Here is a 24,936-nt window from a genome sequence, read left to right as displayed (position 1 = left end):
GTGCTGGTATGACACGTCTTCAACATGATATGCCTTAATTAACGAGTGTACTGCTTACTGTAACCCGGCATGGACCTGCTATGGCCTAGATTTACAAAGCATTGAAATTTCATAAACTGGCAATGAAACAAATTGTTTCAATTCCAATGTTAATATGTATTTTTATTAGCCACCCTGGTAGCTAGTCTATTCTAGGCTATTTCTATAGTGGCTATTCTATACATGGGCAGCATCGGTCTAACACCAGCCTGGGGTAGGTGATGGAAATCGGCGATATTGTTGGCGGTCGTCCAATATCGCCGCATATAGAGTTTAGTGTGTAATCATTATACCCTACCCCATGTTATTCATGCTTTGGCAATACTAACATTTTATTTTGTCATGCCAATAAAGCTTACAGTATTTGATTTGCATAGCATGTAATTAGCCATTACTTCTTCCTTTGCATGTATATTTGCGATACTGTTGTTAAATGTAATGCTGTTGTGTATGTAATTACTCATTTGCATGCTAATTAGCGACCCTGGTGTTGCATTTAGCACACAGTTATAGTTGGGATAGAGGTATTACTACAGTACGTTAGTTTAGCGTTAAACCCTTTTTTGTAACTACAGCTGTAGAAATAAAAATTTTATCCTTGAACACACAGCGATATCGGGTAAATCTAGGACTATGTCCTTGGAGTGTGCTGCAATTTTCTAAACGTGTGTGTGTGTGTGTGGTAGGGTTCCCCTGGGCGCCCCCCCCCCCCCCTCGTTACCTCCACTGCGGAGTGTGCCGCCAGAGCCAAGCGGCAGAACCGCTGACACTTTAGGAAGGTGGGGTGCAGAACAGGGAGCGCTCCGGATGCTCCATGGCAAACCGCAAGCTTCGGGCGCCGCCATGTTTGTTTGTGCATGCGCAGTGGAGATGCATGGCGGGAGGCCCTCAGTGAGATCGCGCATGCGCAGTTGGAGCGCGCAAGAGACGGACAATCAGGGAAGGCTCTTGGAAGGGACTACAAGTCCCATGAGCCTGAGGAGGGCACCACTTGATGCCAGGGAGCCAATTAGAGTGCAAGGATTCTTCAAGAAAGGGAAGAAGAGGCTCACAGGGGAGCACCTTTAGTTGGTCAGCATCAGGAGAGGATAGGGGAAGGAGGTGCAAAGGGCAAGTAGCATCTGCACTAGGCCAGGAATCCTAGATAGGCCCTGAGACGCCTTTCAGTTTGTGGCTGTTCCAGGGATGGGCCCTAGGATAGGGAACCTGCCCCATTAGAGCTACATAGAAAGTTAGGGATCCAGCGGAAGCTGTATATCCAGAAGAGGGGTCTGGGACCAGCCCCCCTCAATCCCCAATGTGGGATCACCTCAGAGGACAGCCTTCCACGTGGAGATCACAACGCAGGAGCAAAGGTCGCTGGATCGCGGATCCATTCTGGTTGGAGTGACCGGGTGCTGGAGCGCCCGGCAGGTAACCTTACAGCAACAACAAGTGCACCAACTATAACACTCTCATACTAGTGGGCCGCGCGGTCATCACACACTTGGGGTTTGGGTGTGGGACCTTGGACACGATGTGGAGACACAGAGGGTTGCGCCCTGCGTGGCGCTTTGGCTAGTTGTACTCTTAGTGAGAAAGGGTATGTCATTATACATATTACAGTGATAAGATCCTATGCTTAAGTAAAGAGTATTATTGTTTTATTATACCAAGTGTGCATTATTGGGTTGTGTCCTGTGAGGGGCTCCTCCCGCTCTGTCGGGATCCTTCTCGGGTGGAGGCGTTGCACCAGGAGTTTTGTAAGTAAGGCCCCAGGCTCCCAATGCTGAGGCTTAGGTTCCTGCAAACCACACAGGTGTAAGATAGCATTCGTAGCTTCTGTGGCTAGGGGGAACCACGTGTGTGTGTGTGTGTGTGTGTGTGTTTCCATTTATTTGCACTACATTTCATTGGGGTGCCAAGAATGACTGCACCAGTGTAATCACGAAGAGACCTCCGTTTCAGCATATATACACACACATAAAAGTTGCCATTGTCCGCTGCAGGCAGTCGGTGGCCGAAATGCTGCATAACAGCACGGTTTCTATTTGCTCAATAACTTCCCAGCATGATGTTGCTGGCAGGAAAGTCTGTTTCCCACAGGGGCCAGGATATGGCCATTCAACGCCGTTTTTAACGGGGACACACTCAGTGTGGTACTGCAAAAAGAAATGCGTTGGGGGGGAGAGAACCACTTCATGAAAATATGGTTCAGCGTTCTTCATGCTAAATGCTGTCACATTTTCAGTGCCAGAATGTCCATGGCCAATATTCTGCCTGCAAGCACATGGGATTCATATCTGAGAGATCACATGACCCTTGACAGAGGTCTTTGGAAGAGAAAACTGTTGATGTATTAACAACCTTACAACAGGTCAGGGTTTAAGGATATCCCAGCTTCAGCGCAGATGGCTCAATCAGTATCTCAGTCTAAGACTGCACCACCTGTGCTGAAGCTGGGATATCCTTAAACGCTGACCTGAGGGCGAGGAACTGGAGTTGAGCACCACTGGAATAGGTGATCATATAAGCTGCCACACGTGTATATAAATGTGGTGTTAATACTAGACTGGAGTTGAGCATCACTGACCGAATCCACCCCCGACACCTGGAAGAGAAGAACTTCCCCTGTTCCGATCAACCCCACACACACGCAAAAATGGTCGGAGGTTGAGTGAACATCACAAGGTGTCAGGCGATGTCATGTTCTGGATCCTTCCTCTGGATCAATATCATGTCAATACAAATAATGGACAAGCATCCCTGTCGTCTAAAGTGAACATAAGTTGGATTCGATGGACGTGTCTGTTTTTTTTTTTTTTTTTTCTCTCTCCAACCTTGTGTAACTGTCTTTATTTTCATGGAAGGCCATACGTCCGTGGTCAAGGTGTGGTGGCACTTTCACATGTACAAATTGACGATTTTACATTCTTTATAAATAACAAAGGACCAACATCAGGGTTCCTCGTAGATGACCGTGCACAGAGCTTTCAAAACCTCACCGCAGACCTCTGTAGACTATTTGCATCTATCAAGTACACGCCTATTGGTATTGCCACCTTTTTAAGGAATCGCCACTTTTCCAAGAACCTTGAACGTGAAAAGAATTTATTTTACAGTGCCGCTTCCCCTTTTTTTAAATATATATTCCGGCCTTTCTTTTGATTAATGCATAAGAGCACTGAAAGTGTTATTTACCGTGTGGGTTTCTGAATGGAACTGTATCTTATCTCTCTGTCTATGTCCTTTCACTCTTTCTATGCCCCCCGTTTTTCCATTTGCCAGGGCCTAACATTCCCCAAACTCTTATCTCTCGCAGGGCAGCACGTCAGGCTTGCACCTTCCAGCCTTGAAAGATGATACTCCAGACCAGAAATTAAATGTCCGCACTGAGCGAGAGAACCATTGCCGAGACGATGAATACAAGTATAAAGGCATTTGTTGTGTCAAATGTCCAAAAGGTGAGCATTGTTTCTAGATGAAAGGGTGGTAGCTTTATTTTAATAGGCTATAAATCTATCGGCTCCCTAGGTAGGTGGGCGGCTCCCTAGGTAGGTGGGCGGCTCCCTCATTTGCTGGAAAACTGTGTTTTATTTGTGTTACTCTCCCTGTAAAAAAAATTCCCTCGGCCCAATGCAAGTTAATGGAAGATTACGAAGTCCCTAGCATTTTCCTCCAAACTCTCTCTAAAAGAGTGGTCATATTTTGGGCAGTATAGTTGCGCTTAGATTATTGAATTTCCCCCTCAACATTTCAGAAAGGAATCTATCAATTGTGTTCAAAGCCGCAGATCAATTTTTGGGTTTAAGCTATATTTTTTTACATGGTTTGATTGGGGGGGGGGTCTTGTCCAGGAGAAACAGTATGACCACCATGGTCGCTGTTGCTCTGGAAGCCATCAGTAGATGTTGCAACTTGAGTGGGAAGATGGGATTAAACCAGCCATCTGTGAGCAACATAGTACAGGTATAACATATATTTTATTGAAAAGCAATGTTGATTTTAAAAGGACTATACTCTTTAGAACTGGATATCTACATCATAGTGGCTATACAAAATTAAATTAACAATACAAAATAAGGTGAGATTAAACATATTTCTTGTCTTCCGAGGTGGCTGCTGTCTTTCTTTGGAAGACCATTGACGGCATTTTACACTCGCCTGCCTGGAATTTTCCAGACCAGGGGATGAACGGAAATTTGGGGGCAGACAAGTGCAAACTTGTAGCTTTCTTTTCGTTTGCCGCGCGCTTACAGGCACCAAACTGCAGGGTGTGTGCAGGCAGTGTGTCTGCCTCACCTAGCGCCCCTCAATGCCTTTAAGTGCAAAGCATTGTGGACACTGATTTAGACGCTCTAGCGATGAGTTAGTCATGCCGTCTTCACACACCCTCCAGGTCAGCTCCTTTTTTAAGCGAGCGGTCCAATGAAATTGAAGAAATGTTTTACTTCCAGCTGGTTGAGTTTGACCCTTGAGTAAGGAGAAGAGTCTTAATTATTTGGGGGGTGGAGCGGTCTGTGGATGTGATGGAAGTGAGGGGGTCTGAGTGGTCAGAAAGTGGGGGTGGACAAGTGATTTTTGACCTTGACTGGTGACTTAGTGATATTTTTCTAATCCTAACCCAAGGGCCACCAACAGGTCAGCCACTGATTGAACCACCTGTGAAAGAAGCAGTGTGTAGAAGCAGGGATATCTTTAAAATATGGCCTGTTAGTGGATATTGAGGACTGGAGTTGGCCACTCTTGCCCTGGTAGTCATTAATGATGTTAGAATGTGTATTGAGATTGACTGCTAATTCTCAGTCTTATCTTCTGCTTGAACTTGTGCCAAACTTTATAATATCCCTTACATATGATGAACATTGTTAACCAAAGAGTCTTATGCCAGCTTAGACCTAGTTGATCTATGGGAAGTAGTTTAAATATCTAGAAGTTGTATTGGTCCTAAATTTGTTTATTGTGATGTCTTTAATGGGACGAAAAAAGTTCTTCAAGTGCCACCACCTACTGTATGACATTTTTACTTTTTGTTCTAGGAAAAACACACACTTTGTGGGTGCATTATTTCACCATATGTTCACAATAATTTGTCACATGGATCTATAGTTTATTACAAAATATTGTGGATAATTGATATATTTACTGGGCCTTCAAATTCTTGCTTCACTCAACAGATTTGATGATTTATTCTGAAGCCATAACTATCACTCGATTTTCTAGAAAGCACTGATTCACATTATTTGAAGTTCACAAGCTACTGTATTAACCTTGGTCTCCATTTCCATTGTGTCAAATTAAAAAAAAAAGCTTATTTGTCTGAAGTTGCAATCTCGCCCCAAACCTAACCCTATTTAAAATTTTGTATAACATTTTTAAGGATGGGAACAATAGCTGAACGATGCTATTTTCAACACCAGGGACTCGCCCGTTCCCTGCCCCCCTTGTTTCCGAGAAACTTACCGGTAACCGTACCGACGTCGCGCTGGGTTTTAACTGGCCATCCAATAGGAAGCCCTAATTTATCACATGTGGCTTCCTGTCGGCCCCGCATGACACAGGAGATTTAAACTGACTCTTCCCCTGGAGGCGACTGAAGTGCTTGTACCATTACCGTATGTAGGAGACCTGGGGTCCTTGTGTATGGAAATAGCTTGGTTCAGTTCCTGGGATCCCTGACTCCCATCTTTTATAAGAGAACATTTAAAAAAAGGGGGGGGGAGGGAGTTGGGATTGCTGCTTTAATTTCTAAAAGTCAGAAAAGCTAAAATCTTAACGTAATTATTGATTTGAGCTGGATCTGTTGAGACTGGTCGCTTGTATTAAAATATGCGTGGCAAAAATGCTCATTAATATGCTGTAAAATACATGTATGTGATCATTATTTTTTATTTTTTTATTTCAACAGGTACTTATGTTGAAGAGCACTGTAAGGCGGACCACTTACAGGGGAAGTGTGACAGCTGTGTCGAGGGGGAAAATTACACAGCACATGCAAATGGGATCGATCACTGTGTAGGATGCACAGCCTGCAAAGATGGTACGGAATGTTAAACCACTGATTCAAAGAAAACCCAGATGTGGTTTCGCTTGAGCTCATTCTAGCACAGCCATTGTTAAAAGAAATTGACAATCCATTGTTCTAGGTTTGGTTTTAGAACCGATGGATGAGTTCATTGAATATATAAAACAACTCTAGTTTTTATCCTTCATTGTTACGCTTAAAGCTCAAGTGAATGTTATACTTTTACAGGTCTAATAATCAACGCTAAGCAGTCCTCGTTATCCAACGTTTCACTTTACAACGAATGGCATATATCCAACGCTTTACAATGCAACCCTATGGGTCGTTTTTCGACGCCGGAATGCGTTATCCAGCGCTCACCGCCACTGATTAACATGGGGCTCACTTTACAACGGTTTCACTATCCAACGCTACTTCCAGAACAGATTCCGTTGGATAACCGAGGACTGCTTGTATGAGGTTTGGCAAAATCCTTTCCGGGTTTTCATATTCCGGTCCGGGATTTTGCTCTTGCTAGCTCTCTGTGGCTGGATCGTCCATTTTTGCACCTGGCAGCTTCCTTTAAAAGGACAGCCCTGTTAGCAGGAAGTTGCCAAGCAAAGTTTCAGTTCATGCAACATGCTCACCTATTGTCTTGACGTTACCAGACCTGGCTCACGTACCTCGACTAACCTTTGATTTCCGCCTACCTCGACCTCTTTATCCTCACCGACTACGCAGCTCTGCTGCCAGCCCTGACCTTCGGCTTACGACACACTACTCTATCAGGACTCTGTCCCTCGGCTCAGGCCGGTTCTTTCACCTCCCTACCTCAGCCCTGCGGGTCCGCTTCCTGCTGGAGACGAGCCCCGTTACATCCACCTCTAGCTGTGCAAGTATTACCGTCCTCCAAATGATTATTAACAATGAAACGTTAATATATATATTTATTTATTTATTTTTTAAAAAAAAAATTTAATATGGGTATGTGTAACAAACTTTCCCTAGTCTGTACAATAATATTAATTTATATCCAACCAAGAAATGGCAAGTAGTCCAGCCCGTTAATACCTCTTAACAGGCTTAGGATAAACACTTCTGCCACAAGGTGCACAATAAAGGTAGAAATACTTAAGGTTTGCTATGTACAATAGAATCACTTGCCTCCTGGCTGAGACCTGAATGTGCCTCTGCGTGTTCTCAGAAGCCTGACTATATATAGCGAGGGAGATTGGCTGCCGGCGTTGGCCCTCTGCCTTAACTGGCTGCCTGCCTTTTGAGCAGGGGAGTTTCCAGCAGTCGGGCAGCATGCCTGGCAAACCTTTGTTTGTACTGCTGGTTTGCAAGTGATGGGTCTGTAAACCCCATCACAGTATAACTTAGAATATTTCCTTAGCTGAGATTGTACTAAATTTCATTGTTACAGATAAAGTTTTGGTTCGAGCCTGTACACTAACGGCAGACGCAGAATGTCAGTGCAAACCTGGGACCTATTGTCTGCCTAGTGAGAGCTGTGAAGTTTGCTCTCTCTGCCCAAGGTAACTTTTGTATTATATTTTACGTAGTATAAACCGCAGTTCCCGATATTGCCCTGGTGGTCTTTGGCAATGCAATTGTTCATTTGGTACATTTAACTCCTTGGGTGCTGTAGAGACCTTCAGATGCACATATACCTCATTAGATTTACAAACAAGTAGGATTCTACATTTTATTAAGAGTTTTGACCCAGACTGGAAATCTGCAAGTGTAGCCTGAGTTGGGAACCTTCATTTATTGCCCACTACAATAACACCATTTCATAGTCTCACGTTTTCTTGTTCTACATCTTTCTTCTCGCTCCATTTACATTTGTATTGCACTTCCTCTGTATGCTTGTACTGTACAGGCATACCCCGGTTTAAGGACACCCACTTTAAGTACACTCACGAGTAAGTACATCACGCTCAATAGACAAACGGCAGTTCACGCATGCGCCTGTCAGCACTTCATGAACAGCAATACCAGCGCCCTACCTGTACCGAAGCTGTGCGCAAGCGAGGAGACTATAGAGCCTATTACACATGTGTTATTTACATCAGTTATGCACGTATATGACGATTGTTGTACAGTACATGCATCGATAAGTGGGAAAAAGGTAGTGCTTCACTTTAAGTACATTTTCGCTTTACATACATGCTCCGGTCCCATTGCGTACGTTAATGCGGGGTATGCCTGTATAGCTTTATTTATATAGCGACAAACATGTACTCGGCGCTTCACAAAGAATACAGTACAGGGATTATAATGGTACAATAAGCACAGCAAAATCAGACATTGGGAAAGGAATTCTGTTCTTCACTTATCTGTATTTTAGCTTTCTGTCCGTTTTTGCAATATCGCTCAATACTGCGTTTTCAATGTAGTACACTATTTACTACCTCTTCTGCTTTCCTATATGTATCATTTTGATTGACAACACTACCCGTTACTCTTTTGATTTAGGTCTACTACGGCAGTGCAAGAGATTGGGCAGCTGTGCAATGCAACCACACCCACGGAACAGCTGCCTGGGCCAGCCACTAAAGGAGAAGGCTTGAATGGTAATATATAATTTCTATTTACTGGATGTCTGCAGTATTTAATGTGTGTACGATGCCTGATCCAACCCTTTGTGCAATGCTTTTTCTTTCTTTCCTTTTATCGAAGACTTGGAGAATTCAGGACAAGGCGTTTGGACTGGTACGAAGGAGACCTCCGATTCAGACTCCACGCAGGAGAAAGCACATACATTACAAAAAGGGAGGCTATTGTCAAACCATTTAAATACAGAATACAAAGGGGGAAATTCTAACTGACGGACAGTGTATCTTAAGACTCAATGTGGGATGAAGATAAAGCGCAGGCTTTTGGCTGGAAAACGGTCATAGACTTAATTGGGGATTTGTGGCCAAAGATGGCCCTTTCACCTGTCCCCCAAAGAAGTACATTTAATAAATATGGCATGTTTCCATATTAAAGACTGGCAGCATGTGAGCCAGATTTCAGTGGTACAGTATGGATTCATTGGAGAGAGATTATCTCAAGCTAAATGGGAACAATTACATGAATGAATGAACAGGGGCAGTAGATGAGATGAAGTAATATATGTGACTAAGCTATATGTCGGCGAAGCCTTGATACGGGTGGATTTAAGAAACCATTAAACAAGATGAGAGTTCTGTAGGTTGGGCTAGTTTAATGGATAAGATATTGAAGCGTATGACAACATTGTGTTAGTGGATGGATCCTTTTACGAAGAAGAAAGTGTGGCCAGTGACGGGGGCCTCCCCTGTGCTTTAACCGTGACATTCAAAACGTATTGTTAGGTGATTTACGTAACGAATGACACATCTAAAAGCAGCATTGACATGCCAGGAGAGGTTGACCGATTATGCACATAAACAATAGATAATTGACTGTTTATTGACCCCCTCTCCCCCCCCCCCCCCCGCACCACACTTGGTTAGGAAAGATTTACCATTTACTTTTTCTTTCTTTGTAGTGATCGGTATTCTGTTATTGTTCGTCATCATCATCGGGCTTATCATATTGATTTTTATAGTAAAGAAGATAAGATCTAAAGGTAAGAGAAAATGATTTGTATGTACAGTACATGTTGTTTTAGGTTAAATGTTGCAGTGTATGCAGTTTGCACTTCAGATTTTCTACAATTTATACAGTAACGTTTAACTATTGTAAAACTATTCCCCCTTTACTTAACCTGTTTTGCAGTCCTCTGGCTTCAGAAATTAAACCACATCGTGCCGTACATTTGTCCTATTGCATGCGCACATGGGCAGGATGTAAAGCCAAGTAAACCTCAAACAATGCACAACAACCTGTAGATGGTAGAAATTATGAAATTATGGACTTGTTTTTTGTTTATTTTTTCAAATGTTATTGTTTTTTTTTTTTGTAGTATCACATTAAGACTTTGAAACATGAAGAACAATGTACATAGATTTAGTTCAAACAGAACTATCTCTCTTTGTATTTAAACATATAATCTGGTCATAAGGTCTTAAGACATTTCATTAAAGCCAACACCAGCTCCATCTTAGCTTTAGAACATTTAGATACTTCTAGTCCTCCAATCGGGAGGCGGAGACCTTCAAAGTCTTTAATCGCTTTATTACTTGAAAGGGGAGAAAAGAACAGAAGAGAGAGGGAGAGGAAGGGGTAAGAAGGGAGGGGGGGAAGGAAAGGGAGACAAGGGAAGGGGCTCATCCCCTTTATCTCCCCAGCGTCAACTCCGGTACTAGGTTTTCCCTTTGGTTGAGATATATTCCTGGGCTCTATTTTTCTAGTTCTCAGGCCATGCTTTGTTTTAAAGTATGTATTTGGGGGCAAGGGAATAAACATAGCCCGGTGGTGGGAGACTTTTGAATTTAACACTGAACTTTCTCTAGTCGTACAAGTACTGTACTTGCGAAGAGCTTTCAATTGATGTATAACATGACCAGGCACCAAACAAGTTGGAGATGGTGAGACACAAACGCTTGAGTTTTATTGATGGATGGGGGGCCATGCTGGTCCTTTCTTCCGTATAGTAACACAGGAGGGAGAGGGAGTAGTTGGTATGATGCCTTTTATTGGACCAACAAGTAGTTATGTTACAAGCTTTCAAAACTCTGGATCCTTCATCGGGTGTGGCATAGTTGTTGAGTAGACTATACTTCTAAAGAGACAAACCACAACGTGTGCAAGGTTTTCACATTGAGAGCATTTTCTCTGTTACGGTGCAAGGAATTGATGATGGTAAACAACTTATTTGAGTTAAAATGAGTAGTGTGTAATCTACTGTACGATTTGGTTTAGCCAAGGCATGTGAGGGCGAGTGAATGTTTGCATAGATCTCAGACATAATCATCGTCATCTACCAGCGCAAATGCCAAAATGAATCTTCTTTGAACACCCGTTGCCAATTTCCTGTCACTTTGAATCTGTTGGATAAGGATTTGGTATAAATCTTGAGTCTATTATTAGACAATCAACATTTCAGTCTTTCTCCGAGGACCTTTAGTTACATGGTTTTCTCTTGAATAGTTGATTTATTTTGGGCTATAGTTACATTGCATTTTATTCTTAAATGCTTTTTAATCCATGCTAAACATTTGGTAGCGAGTGTGTTTCGGAATATACCATAGTTAAAAAATATATATATATATATATATATATATGACAAATCACCAAAAAAAAAATCTACTCGCCGAACAAAAAAATCTTCTCGCCACCTAGTACCACACGTCTGCTGCTTGGGCCAATAGGAGCTCGCCACAATGTTAAATCCACTCGCCCGGGGCGTGCAAATGTATAGGTTTGTCGAACACTGTGTGTAATATATTTTCCCATTTATATTTAATTGTGCATAGAAATTATATCTAATGTTTATACTTTATATGCTTATTTATCATTTACTTTTCAATGTTCCTGTTTATAGGAAGAGAGAACACTACAAATGATGTCGAGGTGAGAAGTCTTTCTTTTAATGATGCAAATGATAATCATATAGGACAGTTTAGACTTTGCACAGGATTACAATAATTATTTTGGTCTGAGCATCATTTGATTTTAGCGTAAGCTTCCATTTCTGCCCAAGGCCCCTTGCTGTAGCTTCAAGTCATGTTATTCTGACGTGCACAGCAGTTACATACATGGATACACAACCCAAAAACCAAAACATTGGTGCTCCTGCAACTTTTCATGGCTGGTCTTTATGCTGTATGGTGAAAAAGTGAACTGTTTATATTGCTCCAAATTACTAAGGGGTATTTCTAAGTATATACCGGCCGCTTCGGACAATATAAAATTACTCCCCAAATAATGCAAACAGGGAAAAGTAGGGAAAGTGTTATGGATTACAGGTAGCATAAGGTACATATACAGGCATACCCCGCATTAACGTACGCAATGGGACCGGAGCATGTATGTAAAGCGAAAATGTACTTAAAGTGAAGCACTACCTTTTCCCACTTATCGATGCATGTACTGTACTGCAATCGTTATATACATGCATAACTGATGTAAATAACGCATTTGTAACAGGCTCTCTAGTCTCCCTGCTTGCGCACAGCTTCGGTACAGGTAGGAAGCTGGTATTGCTGTTCAGGACGTGATGACAGGTGCATGCGTGAGCTGCCGTTTGCCTATTGGGCGATATGTACTTACTCGCGAGTGTACTTAAAGTGAGTGTACTTAAAGCGGGGTATGCCTGTATAGCATAATTGTTATAGATTACAGGTAGCATAAGGTACATATATAGCATATTAATGTGTCTTAGTACAGCTTGGAGCATACTGTCGCAATATTAACTACTTTTTCTTGCTTTGGAAATAATACCAGTTACCAGAAGTTTGCAGATAGAATTTCTTTGATATGCCAGGATGTACTGTTGTAACATATGTCGCTAAGAGGCAGGTATTTAGCATAAAGAAGAAGTTACTTGAACTGCAGGCATCCTGTGATTAATCTGCAATGCCAGTAAGACAAGTCAGCAGACACAGTAGATTTTTATTGGAAGTTATTTCCACACGGACAATAAAAGGTTAGCATAACGCCATGTTAGATCAAAACCAGGTGGCGAGCCACATGAGACGAGACCTACCGAGACTGGCATGACATATCATAATACCTTTGTGGTCGTGAGTATGACGGCATACTAAATTAATAACCTCTGCATGGATAGATTATGGATTGTTAGCTTATTTTGCTTATCTTGTTTTTCTTGTTATTTTGTTGTATTACAATAAACAACAACCTTATCTTATACAAACTCTGAGTGACCTCTCTTTATAATAATCTCACAATACCCTAACATAAAAAGGGTGTGGGACAGTTTTCTGCAGGTGAAAATTGGGATGAGTGCTTCTGCTTAGGGCAGAAAATAACTTATTGCAAGACGTTACCTGAGAGAAGAGGGTATGGCCTAGTGACCACATTAAAAGTGTAACCTGACAAACTGATTTTGAGAAATGCATGTTGAGTATTTTCAGTAAGATATATCTATATATGCCTCTTATGTCATTTTTAGCCACAAAGATATATTTTGTAAGCCAAGAGGTAAATTCTATATTGTTCAAATCAGCCGTTCGGGCCATTATCCGCTGAATATCCCCTATAGACTTCAATGGGGCCTTTCGGACTATATATAATTTACCCCATGTCTCTAATAGTATAAATATACTTGACGGTGCAATGAATAACCATGTGTTTGTAATTCAGCTGTTTTTGTTTCTTACTATTTAATTATTAATTATTACTGTTCTATTTTTCCAACAGTCCAGCCTTTTGGCAACTGGCAGCAGCAATGCTACTATAGCGTCAGGGGCAAGTGAACCAAACGGCTCTGCCGAAAATATCTCTACGTGTGAGTTCGAAGATGCAGAAAACCCCTGCAATGCAGCAGCTGCAGGAGACAGTGCTCCGCATGTGCAGAGCAGCGGCGCACGTGAAACAGTAAGTGATCTGTATGCGGTCTACTTGCAGACACCACAGACCGTTCAAGCAGCGGTAAATGTTCTGACATTGAATCAGAAAATGTTAGAGACCTTATCTGTTTTAACACTTCGTTCCAATGCAAGGTCAGTGTACATAGGTAACCCAGAACAGCTGTGCGCAAGTGGGGGGGGGGGGGGGGCGCGATATATATATATATATATATATATATATATATATATATATATATCTCAAAAAATAAATAGATGATACCGTTCTGTGGCTAACGAAATGCTTTTATTTGTGCGAGCTTTCGAGATACACTGATCTCTTCTTCCGGCGATGTTACAATGAATGAAGCAAGGATAACTTAAAAACATTGTCTATTGGAATGTTATCTGTGCTGTGCATTTCGTTAGCCACAGAACGGTATCATCTATTTATTTTTTGATTATTGAAGCTCTATTATTGATACCTCTACATGTGTGTATATATATATATATATATATATATATATATATATATATATATATTTTTTTATTTTTTTTTAGAGGGGCGCAGGCAGTTGCAGAGGTCTTGCGCTCTCCCCCTCTCCCCCAAGGCATTTAAATTCACAACCTAAAAACCGCACAATTCCCCTCAAATTGTATTTGTGGGATCCCAATGCAAAGGAAACTCGCAGAAAAGTTTAATACCCTTTTTAAAAATATATTTTGTGAGGTTACTTTTTTTTTTTTCCCCCCCAAAAAAAAAAAACCTTGATCCGGGTTTAATATGCACGGACCAAGAACGGCAAATGGGATTTTTGTGTCTGTGTTTTTGGGGTTTTTTTTTTTTTTTACTACTCAAACAGGATTTAGCTTTATAACTTTCTAAAACCTAGACAGTGTCATATATTCTGGGGATGTGTTTGTTTCCCAGGGCGGGATCATGTCCTCTTACCGCCGCCAGACTCGCAAAGGAGACATTTAGGGGACAATTTCTCATGTTACTTTCTACAGTGTCAGTCTGAGCATTCAACGGCCGCCTGACATCCATTTACTTTCTCCTATTAGATTTTATTTTTTTCCTCCCATTTCCCCATCACATGAAAGTCTTTTTTCAGTCACTTTTGGAAGTGTTGGAATTTGAGTCCAAAACCTCCTGACAGGAATTTCCCCTTCAAGTTATTTTATTTAGTGAGCAGGAAATGGCCGTCTCCTCAGGAGGAGAAGAAATCAAACTGCCTCATTTCCCTTCCTGCTCCTATAACTTTGCAGCAGTTACATGGAGGGGAGGTTTTACTTTTAAGTGCAAACCTCACAAGCTGCTGTGACATTATAAGGCGCGAGCGCTACTGTGCGCGCACCTCAACGATAATTGGCCGTGTAAGCCAGACCTTTATATACTTGGGACGCGTACGGCCGTGAGCAGTGGAGCGGCAGACCAGAGAATATAGAAGAAAATTGTATTTTCACGCTGTTGCTGCGGCACGTGACGCTATGAACCAATCACAGCATGGCCTAATGCTGTCATAGCCACGCCCCCTAGCCACGCGCATCACAGCTTGCCCTATAAAAAACGGAATGCCCGCGTCACGCGCAACGCCGGGCGCAGGCATGCGCACCAGCACCTACTAATATAACAAGCCTAAACATGTCATCCATGTTCCGCTCTGAGGAGAAACCTGCTGTCCCTGTGATTGGGCGCTCTCCTGTCACATGGTCACAGGGACCTGTACATTCTAGGCTGTTTATGTATGTTACCCTTGGGAGGAATTTTCCGGGAGACTTGCTCCCGTCTCACCTGATATTACCAGGTGGCAGTCAGGGCCGAACTTTGACCTTCTGAGGCCCATAAAATTAGAAATAGATTTATTGTTCTGACTGAAGGAACCACTGAAAATATAGACCTGCCAGTGAAACTAATGAAAGCATTTATATTAGCATTGTTCTATGCAAAGATGACGGGTAAAGCTAAAATGTACAGTATTTGCACATCGCATTCATCTGAATATTAAAACCTTTTCTTTCGCGATTTTGAGAGAGCAGAGTCATTCATTTCTTCAAATGATCAGCTACGAAGTCATGTGATCGTGTCCCTTCCGGCACTCCAAGGGTAAACAAGGGCTCATAATGTGACGTTGTCTGAAACACGAACGGACCTTGTTTCTTGTTAAAGCGCATCTCCAACGCTAACTATATTAAACAGCAGTTCTAAATCTCTTGCATAGGCCTAACGTCACATTACTGTAGCATAATGTTACCTCTCTGTGACGTATGTCTTATCCAGATGCTTAAATAGGGCTTTAGCTCATAGAGAGGAGCGGGGAATAACCATGGCATTATGTTCTATCTTAATGAAATCCTAGCTAACTGCTATTGCTCCCATCCAGACCCTAAAATGGGGTCTAAATCAGTGTAACGCCAAGTTTAGGTATGATCTAACTAACGTCATGCTAAGAAGCAATCCAAGTGTAGCCCTCTTTCCTGCTCATATTGTATTGTATGTCTTTATTTATATAGCGCCATTAATGTACATAGCGCTTCACAGTACTAATACATGTCATATAAATAACAAATAATATAAATAACAGGTCATGGGAATAAGTGCTTTAGACATAAAAGTAACATTTCGGAAGAGGAGTCCCTGCCCCGAGGAGCTTACAGTCTAATTGTTAGGTAGAACGTACAGAGACAGTAGGAGGGAGTTCTGGCAAGTGCGTCTGCAGGGGGCCAAGCTTTATGTATCGTGTTCAGAATATCCACAGTGCTATTCATATGCTTCTTTAAGCAAGTGTGTCTTAAGGTGGGTCTTAAAGGTGGATAGAGAGGGTTCTAGTAGAGTGATTACTAGTGCTGTGTGTACCTGCTGGCTCAGCGAGATCTGGGCCTCCGCTTACTGGGAGCCTGGGGAAACAATATGTTCTTGGCAGCGCCTCCACTTACCCAGGATCCCCAATAAGTGAGATTCCCCTAGGTAAGAATAATGATAACAAGCCACAACGTTGTAACCATTTACTAATACGTAATTGCAAAACCTTAGCTTACACCTATTAGGAATGAAACACATATCACAGTACATGAATAGCTGATACTCAGTAATTATACACCAGTGGCCTGGCCACTCTCCACGTTGAGTAATGTCACTTCCCACCACCGCGTTACCCCACACCGTGTCCAATGTATACACTCAGTCCCTTGGTCACTCAACCCAGTGTCCCCAAAGAACCCTCCCCCAAGGCGGGATCAGCACCTGAAGGTACCAGTGTTGGTGCACTTATTAAATACCTTCCGGCCACTCCAGCAGCCGGTAACAGACTTCGAAAAGGATCCGCCGATCTAGCGTAGTCTCTCACGAGTTTGGAAATGTCCAGCAGCTTGAGCCCAGACCACTGATTGCACACCGCAGCTCCGGAAAACACTGTGTCCCTATCTGCTACTACAGTAAGGGAATAGGATGTCTCTCTCTCTCTAGGGCTTTCCCTGCAGCACCACAAGCTAGTGGTGACTCAGGGGCAGCACTGGGCCTGAGGGGGAATCTGGCCTACGCAGGTGGGTCATTGACCCCCTGCACACACACAACCTCTCTCCTTGCTCCTCCGACGCCCTCTGCTAGCGTGGTCTCTCCCCCACGCTTCCCTTTCCTGCCTGCCAGCAATCCCTGCACTCCTATTCGTTCCCTGGTGTCATGTGGCTCTGCTGAGGCTCATGGGAATTGTAGTTTTACTTCAGAGCCTCCTGGTTATTGGCCAGCTGTTCGCGCGTTTACACTCTCTCCGTGCCTCCGGTCGCGCATGAGTATTGCGCAATGCCAATTACAACATGGCGGCGACCTGTGCTATCGGGCCGCCGCGGAACCTCCGGACGCTCCCTGCACAGCGCCCCCCGTGATTGTGCCGTGCAGCGGAGGTACAGAGGGGAACCCAGAACACCCCTACACTAGCAAATCCTGCATGTGTGTTTAAATAAATCCGTTCTGTAGTATTAGATAATACATACTGCCTTATTTTTTAAATTTATTGTTTTAAACGACTCTTATTGCCATTTTTATTGACTTTATTTAATACGCTGACCAGTCGTTAATTTCTATAGCAGGTTTTATCCCACCTCCCCAGCAGTGCAAGATCTTTGTAACATTTTCCTGTTTTTGATAATTTGTTGCCAATATCCCCAAAAAGCTAAACGCCCCCTGGCCCCGTCCCAATTTAAAAAATGGAATAAATTCCTAATAAGAAAAATTCTGCGTCTCTCTGCACAGTTTTTTTCCCATTGTTGTTTTCCCAAGACAATCTGCCACATCTGTAGTGGCACAAGTCTACAATTCTGACTCTCCTCCCCCCTCTCTCTCTTCCCCCCCCCTCTCTCTCTTCCCCCCCTCTCTCTCTTCCCCCCCCCCTCTCTCTCTTCCCCCCCCCCCTCTCTCTTCCCCCCCCCCTCTCTCTCTTCCCCCCCCCCTCTCTCTCTCTTCCCCCCCCCCTCTCTCTCTCTTCCCCCCCCCTCTCTCTTCTCCCCCCCCTCTCTCTCTTCCCCCCCCCTCTCTCTCTTCCCCCCCCCTCTCTCTCTTCCCCCCCCCTCTCTCTTCCCCCCCCCTCTCTCTTCCCCCCCCCTCTCTCTTCCCCCCCTCTCTCTCTTCCCCCCCCCTCTCTCTTCCCCCCCTCTCTCCCTATTCCCCTCTCTCCCTATTCCCCTCTCTCCCTATTCCCCTCTCTCCCTATTCCCCTCTCTCCCTATTCCCCTCTCTCCCTATTCCCCTCTCTCCCTATTCCCCTCTCTCCCTATTCCCCTCTCTCCCTATTCCCCTCTCTCCCTATTCCCCTCTCTCCTATGTCTTTATTTATATAGCGCTATTAGTGTACATAGCGCTTCACGGTAGTACTACACATGGTAATCAAATAAATAACAGATAATATAAATAACAGATCATGGGAATAAGTGCTTTAGACATAAAAGCATGCCGAAGAGGGGAGAAGCGGCATGTGGACCGGGGGAGTGGGGAGCCTGGCCCCTGCGGTCAGGTGCCCGCTTCTCTGCCGCTTTGTTTGGCTTGATGACACGTAGTGTCTCGTCATGGCAACGCGCATGGCCATTTTCAGGGGAGATGCAGAGAGAGACACTGAACATGCAGAAAAATGCCAGGAGACACCGAACCACTCAACAGCAGGCAAAATGCACTTGCCCCGGGCGTGTGGGCGGGTGCATTTGTCGAGCCCTGATTATAAGAATATATTGTAGCTGCTGAGTTACACTGAAGGATTGACTTGAAACTTAAAGGCAGCCATTTATTGAACCCTGGGAAGCAGGATTTTTCTGATCGATCACGGGAGATCGAATCAATCGGCAGCTTAGCTAATTAGTTTTCAATAAAGGTAATCAAGTGCTGCATATATTTAAAACTTTTATTTTTTTTTAAACTTCTAGGATAGCCTCTAAATTTCCTCATTAACCTTTAGAGATTTGTGTGATGCATAACACCCTAGTTTGCTTGCCATTATCACTTAACATTATTCTCTCTACCAGAGACAAAATACCATAACGTTTTGTTGTTGTGCTTTTAAAGATACAGTTTTAATGTGACCTAAACTTGGGCTCATGTTGCGTTCAGTGACTTGACAAAACTTTGTGGATCTGGAACATAGACTTCCTTAAACTGTAATAACCCTTAAAACTAACAGGCGCTAGACAGTTCATTTCGGATTCAGTAATAACTATTGTTCCTCTAAGTTCAGGGATGCTGAGGGGAGCCCATTTTGTCTGTCCACTTCCATGGCAGAGTTGGCATGGTTCTTTGTCGGAGTCTTGGGGCCCAAGAAAACCTCTCGATCAGGTCTACCCACGTTTCTCACACCTGCAACAGACTGGTCTTAAGTGCATTCAATATCTACTCGGTACCAAAACGCCTAAACTAACCAGACTATGCTTTCAGCTTGGTATTTGTCCGAATTGAGAGAAAACAAATGTTAATTTTATCTATTTCTTTCCCCCCTAGCCTTGCACCAGTGAATCTGACAGTGAAATCATAACTGAAGACCGTAAGTATCAAGCTTATTGATGGGCTGCAGTAGTAAAATTCATATTTTCTTTTATATATTAAGGTGCAGTCACCAGCCAAGCCTCCCCTTGATCAAAATCGAGGTTTACTTTTTTTTTCCAGACTTAATGTCTGTGACAAGGGATAGAACAACATGGCCTCCATTTTGATAAAGGTCCCACGGACCGAAATGCATCAGAGGACCTGTCAGCACAATGTCTGATTAAAGTCTACTTTTAACTCAACCCAGCCTCTCTCCTTCCATTGCTGTGCTGCTGTCAACCTGTCCCGTTGGGGGAAGATTTTCTCCATTTTGATAGAGTTGACCACTCTGGGGTTAAAACAAAACCCCTCTGAACAATTGTTATTGGTGGTAGATGGGCCCAGTTTAAACAGATGGGGAACCGCTGCTCTTAGCCAAAGTCCAGAGAGATCATTTCACTCAACTGGCTTTCAAAATGTCCACCGGCATTCACACAATACACAGGAAAATGCGACCAGCAAGTTTGCAGAAGCGCTGTGCACGCAACGTTCTATCTATGGTGAACTTTCATGCTGGCGCTGGTATAGTAAAGTAGCAGTGCGCACTTATCACCATTTTATTTGCCAGCATTTTTTTTTACATTTATTTTCTAAAGCTGTTTTATTTTTTACATCTGATGTTCTGTTAAGGAGATACATACGCATTTGACATATTAAACGTCCGGGAGTTTAAATTGAAGCTCGCCCTGTGTAGTCTATAGGTATGGTAACCTCAGAAGCTTTAGAGATTAAGAAAATCATGGGGGGGTTTAGCACTAAAATATTAATAATAATAATAATTTTATAACAGCAGGACATGCTCAGGGGGCAAGATACCAACATTATATGAGTTAAACGCTAAGGCTTCTGGTGGCGATGGCTGCTTTAAAGTTCCTCTCCGCCTACATTTCCCCAGGGCAAATACGGCTACTAGCACTTTTATAAATAAATACATCGCACTTCTTTACATCACTAACCTTAAAACTCGCCCCACAAATCAAGCACCCCAACAGCCGGCACTCGTGGCTACTGTCCCACACACAGTCACTCCTACCACCCATTGTGACCAAGCACTGCCATCTACTGCACTTATTCCCTCACCTGCTGTCTCTGTAACTCTCCCAACATACCACTTAGATTGTAAGCTCTTCGGGGCAGGGATTTCCTTTCCTATTGTCTGATTTTGCTGCGCTTATTGTATTATTATAATTCCCTGTACTGTATTTTTTGTAAAGCGCCGAGTACACACTTGGCGCTATATAAATAAAGACCTACAATACAACACTGTTCCTTTTTCGTTTCAGAACGGGACGAAATCTTTTACACTTTCATCGATGAAGTGCCAAATAAGGATTGGAAAAGGTTTATGAGAATTATAGGGCTCAAAAACAATGACATTGACCACATGATTTCTGATAATCCCCATGATGTTAAAGAACGAAATTTTGGTATGCTCTCGAGCTGGAGAAACAAATTAGGCAGGGACGCCACTAAAGACAAATTATTCAATGCACTTGATCAGATGGGTTTAGGTGGATGTAAAGAAAATATTATGAATAATTTAAAAAATATACTGCCTAATTTGTAACACACCAAAGGGTATCACTCGTCTGAAAACTCAGGTTTCAAGTAGATTTCCTACCGCCGGTTTCTCGAGTTCAGTTATAGGGCTGCAGGAAAATGCATTCTCTTATCTGACGAATCGTATCAATATGTGTTGGTGAGCGTAGCTTTTTCCTTTACATTTTATCCGGAGCGCTGCAGATTCTTGTTCCCTGCAGGAAATGAAAGCCAAATGAATATAAAGGCCTACAGGTATTGCAAACATGGTATTGAATGGCAAGTTTCCAAATGTATAAAAAGGTGCATTACTTTATTATCATAACGGAAGACATGTTCGTAATCATACCTTTATGTATACAATACATCATTGTATAGTAGTCCAATTCTTGGAGTCGGGAAGGAATGTATTTTCCCCTTATGAGATATCATTGGATGATATGACTCTGGGGTTTATTGTTTGCCTTCCTCTGGATCAATAAGCAAGTATAGATATAGGATAAAGTATCTGTTTAAATTTAGCATAGGTTGAACTTGATGGACGTACGTCTTTTTTCAACCTCATGTACTATGTAACTGTGTGACAATGTGAAATAATACATAAGCACATACAAAGCAGGTCCTTTTTTAACTGAATGCACAATATTACAGTTAATGTAAGCATTTGGGGTATATTTATTGAGCCAAAGGTATTCTGAGAATACTATATATGCTTCCCGTAAAAACTTCTTAACGGAAAGCCTCTACTTTTGTGTATGTGTACTTTGTAAGTGTTATTTATAAAAGTACAATGAACAAAAGACCAATTGCTGTGCTGGTCATGTGTAATTTGGAAGTTTTAATTAAAAGTTTTGTGTATTGGTAAGTTTTTTCCAAATCTTACCATATTAGATCGCCTGATTTGTCAATGAAAATATGAAGGAAAAAAAATCATATAGTTTTATATAATAGATGGACTAATATAAATGGGAATTTGGCCTGTTTCATTAATGTAACGAATTAAATGTATTTAATAACTACATTAATTTATGTTAATCTATACACTTTATTTACATGATATTTAAATACTTTGTATGTTAATGCACTCTTTGTTCTATTGCCCATGGCAATATATAACCTGGTGTGATGTCTTACCACAGTAAGGTTGTATTGAATAATACTTCTTAGAGGACATACAAGAGCAGAATTTAGTGAAGCAGAATGATCAAACCAATACTGGAAACGTAACCATATAGCGACACTTCTAATGACTGTACCATGACAAATACACATGAGGGGAGATTGGAAGTACAGTATTTGAAGTGAATGCTCATTACATGCCATAGGTATGAAGCAGCTTCATGCCGTTGTGTTGTTAAAATAGTTTGGGGCTCGTTGTGTATTTTTTTATCTTGGTCCCGTGTACAGATTGAACAATCCTTATTTTGTTCTGGTCAAGTACTTTTTCAGTCGATATTCAGATTTATGTATAGTCTTTGGAAATGGTTTGCAGTGATGTGCGCAACTGTCCATAAACTAATCTCCTGCCCTTTGGGAAGTTCATTGCTTCTCTGGATTACTACTGCTAGACCGTTTGAGCACTAAAAGTGGTGGAACTGGTTCCACATGATTCCTTTGAAGAAAATACTGTTTTTTAGCCCTGGTAAATGGACTAAAGTAAGCTGTATCTGATCATTGTCCCAGGATCTCTGTTGTCTTGGCTTTCCTTTTCCCCTCTGTGGTTTTCATAAACTGCTTGAAATCTTCTATAAAAAAACCAGGATCCATCACACAAACGGGGGAGAATCTCCCATATTTTAATTACCATTAATTAGCTGCACATGAACTCTTGTCTTTAGAGAACATTTTGTCGTGTCTGTAGGAGACGAGTGCAGAGGTATAACCAGGCAGACATAGAATGGGAAAATAAACATGTATCTTCCAAAAACACAGCTTTAAGGCAGCATACAAATAAACAAAATAGCCTAACCCTTTGTATGGGCTGACTCACTTCCCAGTCCCTATCTGCAGGGCTTGGAGGCTAGTGCCCTTACCAACCTCTGACCCAAACTGGTACCTGTTATCAGAGGCGCTCTCCCTCGGCCTGGGTTGGTGTCTGATGGGGACTCTGGCAGGTTCTAGTGACCATTGTGTCCTGGAATAGATGGGCTTGTTCCCTGGGATCTCTCTCTGGCAGCACCCACCTCCCCTGTGCTAGAGAGATCCCCTGCAATTTAAGCAGGAGGCTTTTCTACCTTACTGATGAGCCAGGTGGAGACCGGCTAATTGTCTGTAGCTGCAATTAACCAGCTCCCTGCTGGACTCGTCAGCCAGATACAAGCTTCCTATTTGGAGCCCTATTTAGACAGGGGTTTAGAGCCCTGTCACAGGGATCCTAAATGATGAACTATAATAAAGTAGTTCTCTTCGTTGATTGAGATCATAGGTTTATCCGTTTCACTTAGTGACAATTGTAAAAACCGTTTGATTCCTCCCCCCCCCCCCTTTTTTTCTAGAGGGAAACTTAAAATATTATTTTGATAGTTAAGGGAAGATCTCTTATCGCGTAATAATATTAAACATGCTGAGGCTTTATCATGCCAAATAACTTTTTTTGGTAGATGTGGTAGCAGCCTTTAAACTGGGGTGTTGTTTCCTCAGCTGTGATAGATGTTCTTTATAACATAGCGCAGCCAGCAGCGTCCATCAATCCTGTGTGCAGCTCTTGAATTGCCAATTGAAAAAGCCACTTGTTGGTGATTTGAGACGGTGCTTAAGCATTCAACTCAAAGTTAAACTCTGCAGTGTTTGTTTGCATGTCCTACGGAGCAGTTGTGTACTTAATGTTGCTGCAACTTCATATTCACCAGCGAAGGTGGACTTTTAATATGTATTTAGTTGAACGTTTCACAAATAGAACTATCCGATCTCAGAGTGCTGATCCAGCCCTCCTCTCCGAAAGTTCAATCGGGGAAACCTGAACGATTCATCTGACTTCATACAAAACAAAGGACTTCTATTTTTGAGTTCTATTAAAAATCGTAACTTAATTGAATTCTATTTCAAACAAAGCTACTCCAAAGTAATACAGAATAAAATGGGCTGACTGGATTGGCATTCTGAGGTACAATATACAGTACCTCAGGCATGTGCTGCCATGTGAATTTGACGAAATTAAGTCATTTTTCACTTTTTCTCTCAGGTCAGTTTACAACTGTTTTTCACGGATTTTAAATGATTCTTGTTGGCAATGGTTTAGACTTGAAGACCTCGCCTTATTTGTGATTTTGTTTTGATCTTGGATTGAGCATGAAAAACAAGTTTACATATTTGTTAGATGACGGTGCCAACGGAAAAGTTCATATGTGCCTTATACCGTCTGTTACGTCCGAGAAATGTTTAGCAATATTATGGAACATTCCAAAGAGGAGAATACACCCCTGAGGTTACAAAAAATGTTGTTTAAAAGGAGATACATGTATCAACTTTTTTATTTATTTTTTTAATCTGGTGTAACCGGTCTTACTACTTAATTGCAACTCCTGATTGTTTGATGTTTAGTACAATATTTCTAAAAGACTGTAATTAAATATGTTGTTTCTATGTCTTATTAGTAAAGAAAATACATTTGAACTGTAAGCTGGTGTCATTGTTTCAATTACTGACTGTTTTTCTACTTTCTGATTTTATTTTTTTACATAAAAAATATATTTTTAAATGTGGGAATGTTTGCTCTGCCATCTCAAAAAGAGAAATATTACCATGTATACATGTCAGGTTTCATCATTTAATGGTCATTTAAACTAAATGGTTACTCTCAATGTGTTACTTCCTGGTAAAACATTTGATAAATAAATAAAAATGTGGAGTACTGAGCTAGTTCAACAATACAG

The 24,936-nt window shown here is 42.1% G+C and overlaps 1 protein-coding gene across 1 annotated transcript in view; it reads left to right on the top strand.

The window, feature by feature from the left end:
• Window positions 1–24,682, top strand: part of LOC142464247 (tumor necrosis factor receptor superfamily member 1A-like) — a 34,273-nt gene extending 9,591 nt beyond the window's left edge. The window contains exons 2-11 of the mRNA XM_075567661.1: window positions 3,341–3,482; window positions 5,927–6,058; window positions 7,449–7,560; window positions 8,504–8,601; window positions 8,708–8,740; window positions 9,543–9,623; window positions 11,481–11,509; window positions 13,319–13,495; window positions 19,442–19,484; window positions 20,809–24,682. Coding sequence (XP_075423776.1) covers window positions 3,341–3,482; window positions 5,927–6,058; window positions 7,449–7,560; window positions 8,504–8,601; window positions 8,708–8,740; window positions 9,543–9,623; window positions 11,481–11,509; window positions 13,319–13,495; window positions 19,442–19,484; window positions 20,809–21,092 — 1,131 coding nt within the window. The 3' untranslated portion in view covers window positions 21,093–24,682. The remainder of the gene's footprint in view (window positions 1–3,340; window positions 3,483–5,926; window positions 6,059–7,448; window positions 7,561–8,503; window positions 8,602–8,707; window positions 8,741–9,542; window positions 9,624–11,480; window positions 11,510–13,318; window positions 13,496–19,441; window positions 19,485–20,808) is intronic.
• Window positions 24,683–24,936: the final 254 nt, after the last annotated feature.

This window comes from Ascaphus truei, chromosome 12 (assembly GCF_040206685.1).
Source record: "Ascaphus truei isolate aAscTru1 chromosome 12, aAscTru1.hap1, whole genome shotgun sequence".
NCBI classification, from domain to species: domain Eukaryota; kingdom Metazoa; phylum Chordata; class Amphibia; order Anura; family Ascaphidae; genus Ascaphus; species Ascaphus truei.
Note: the sequence above shows the minus strand (reverse complement) of the source record. Positions and strands in the feature narration are given on the sequence as shown.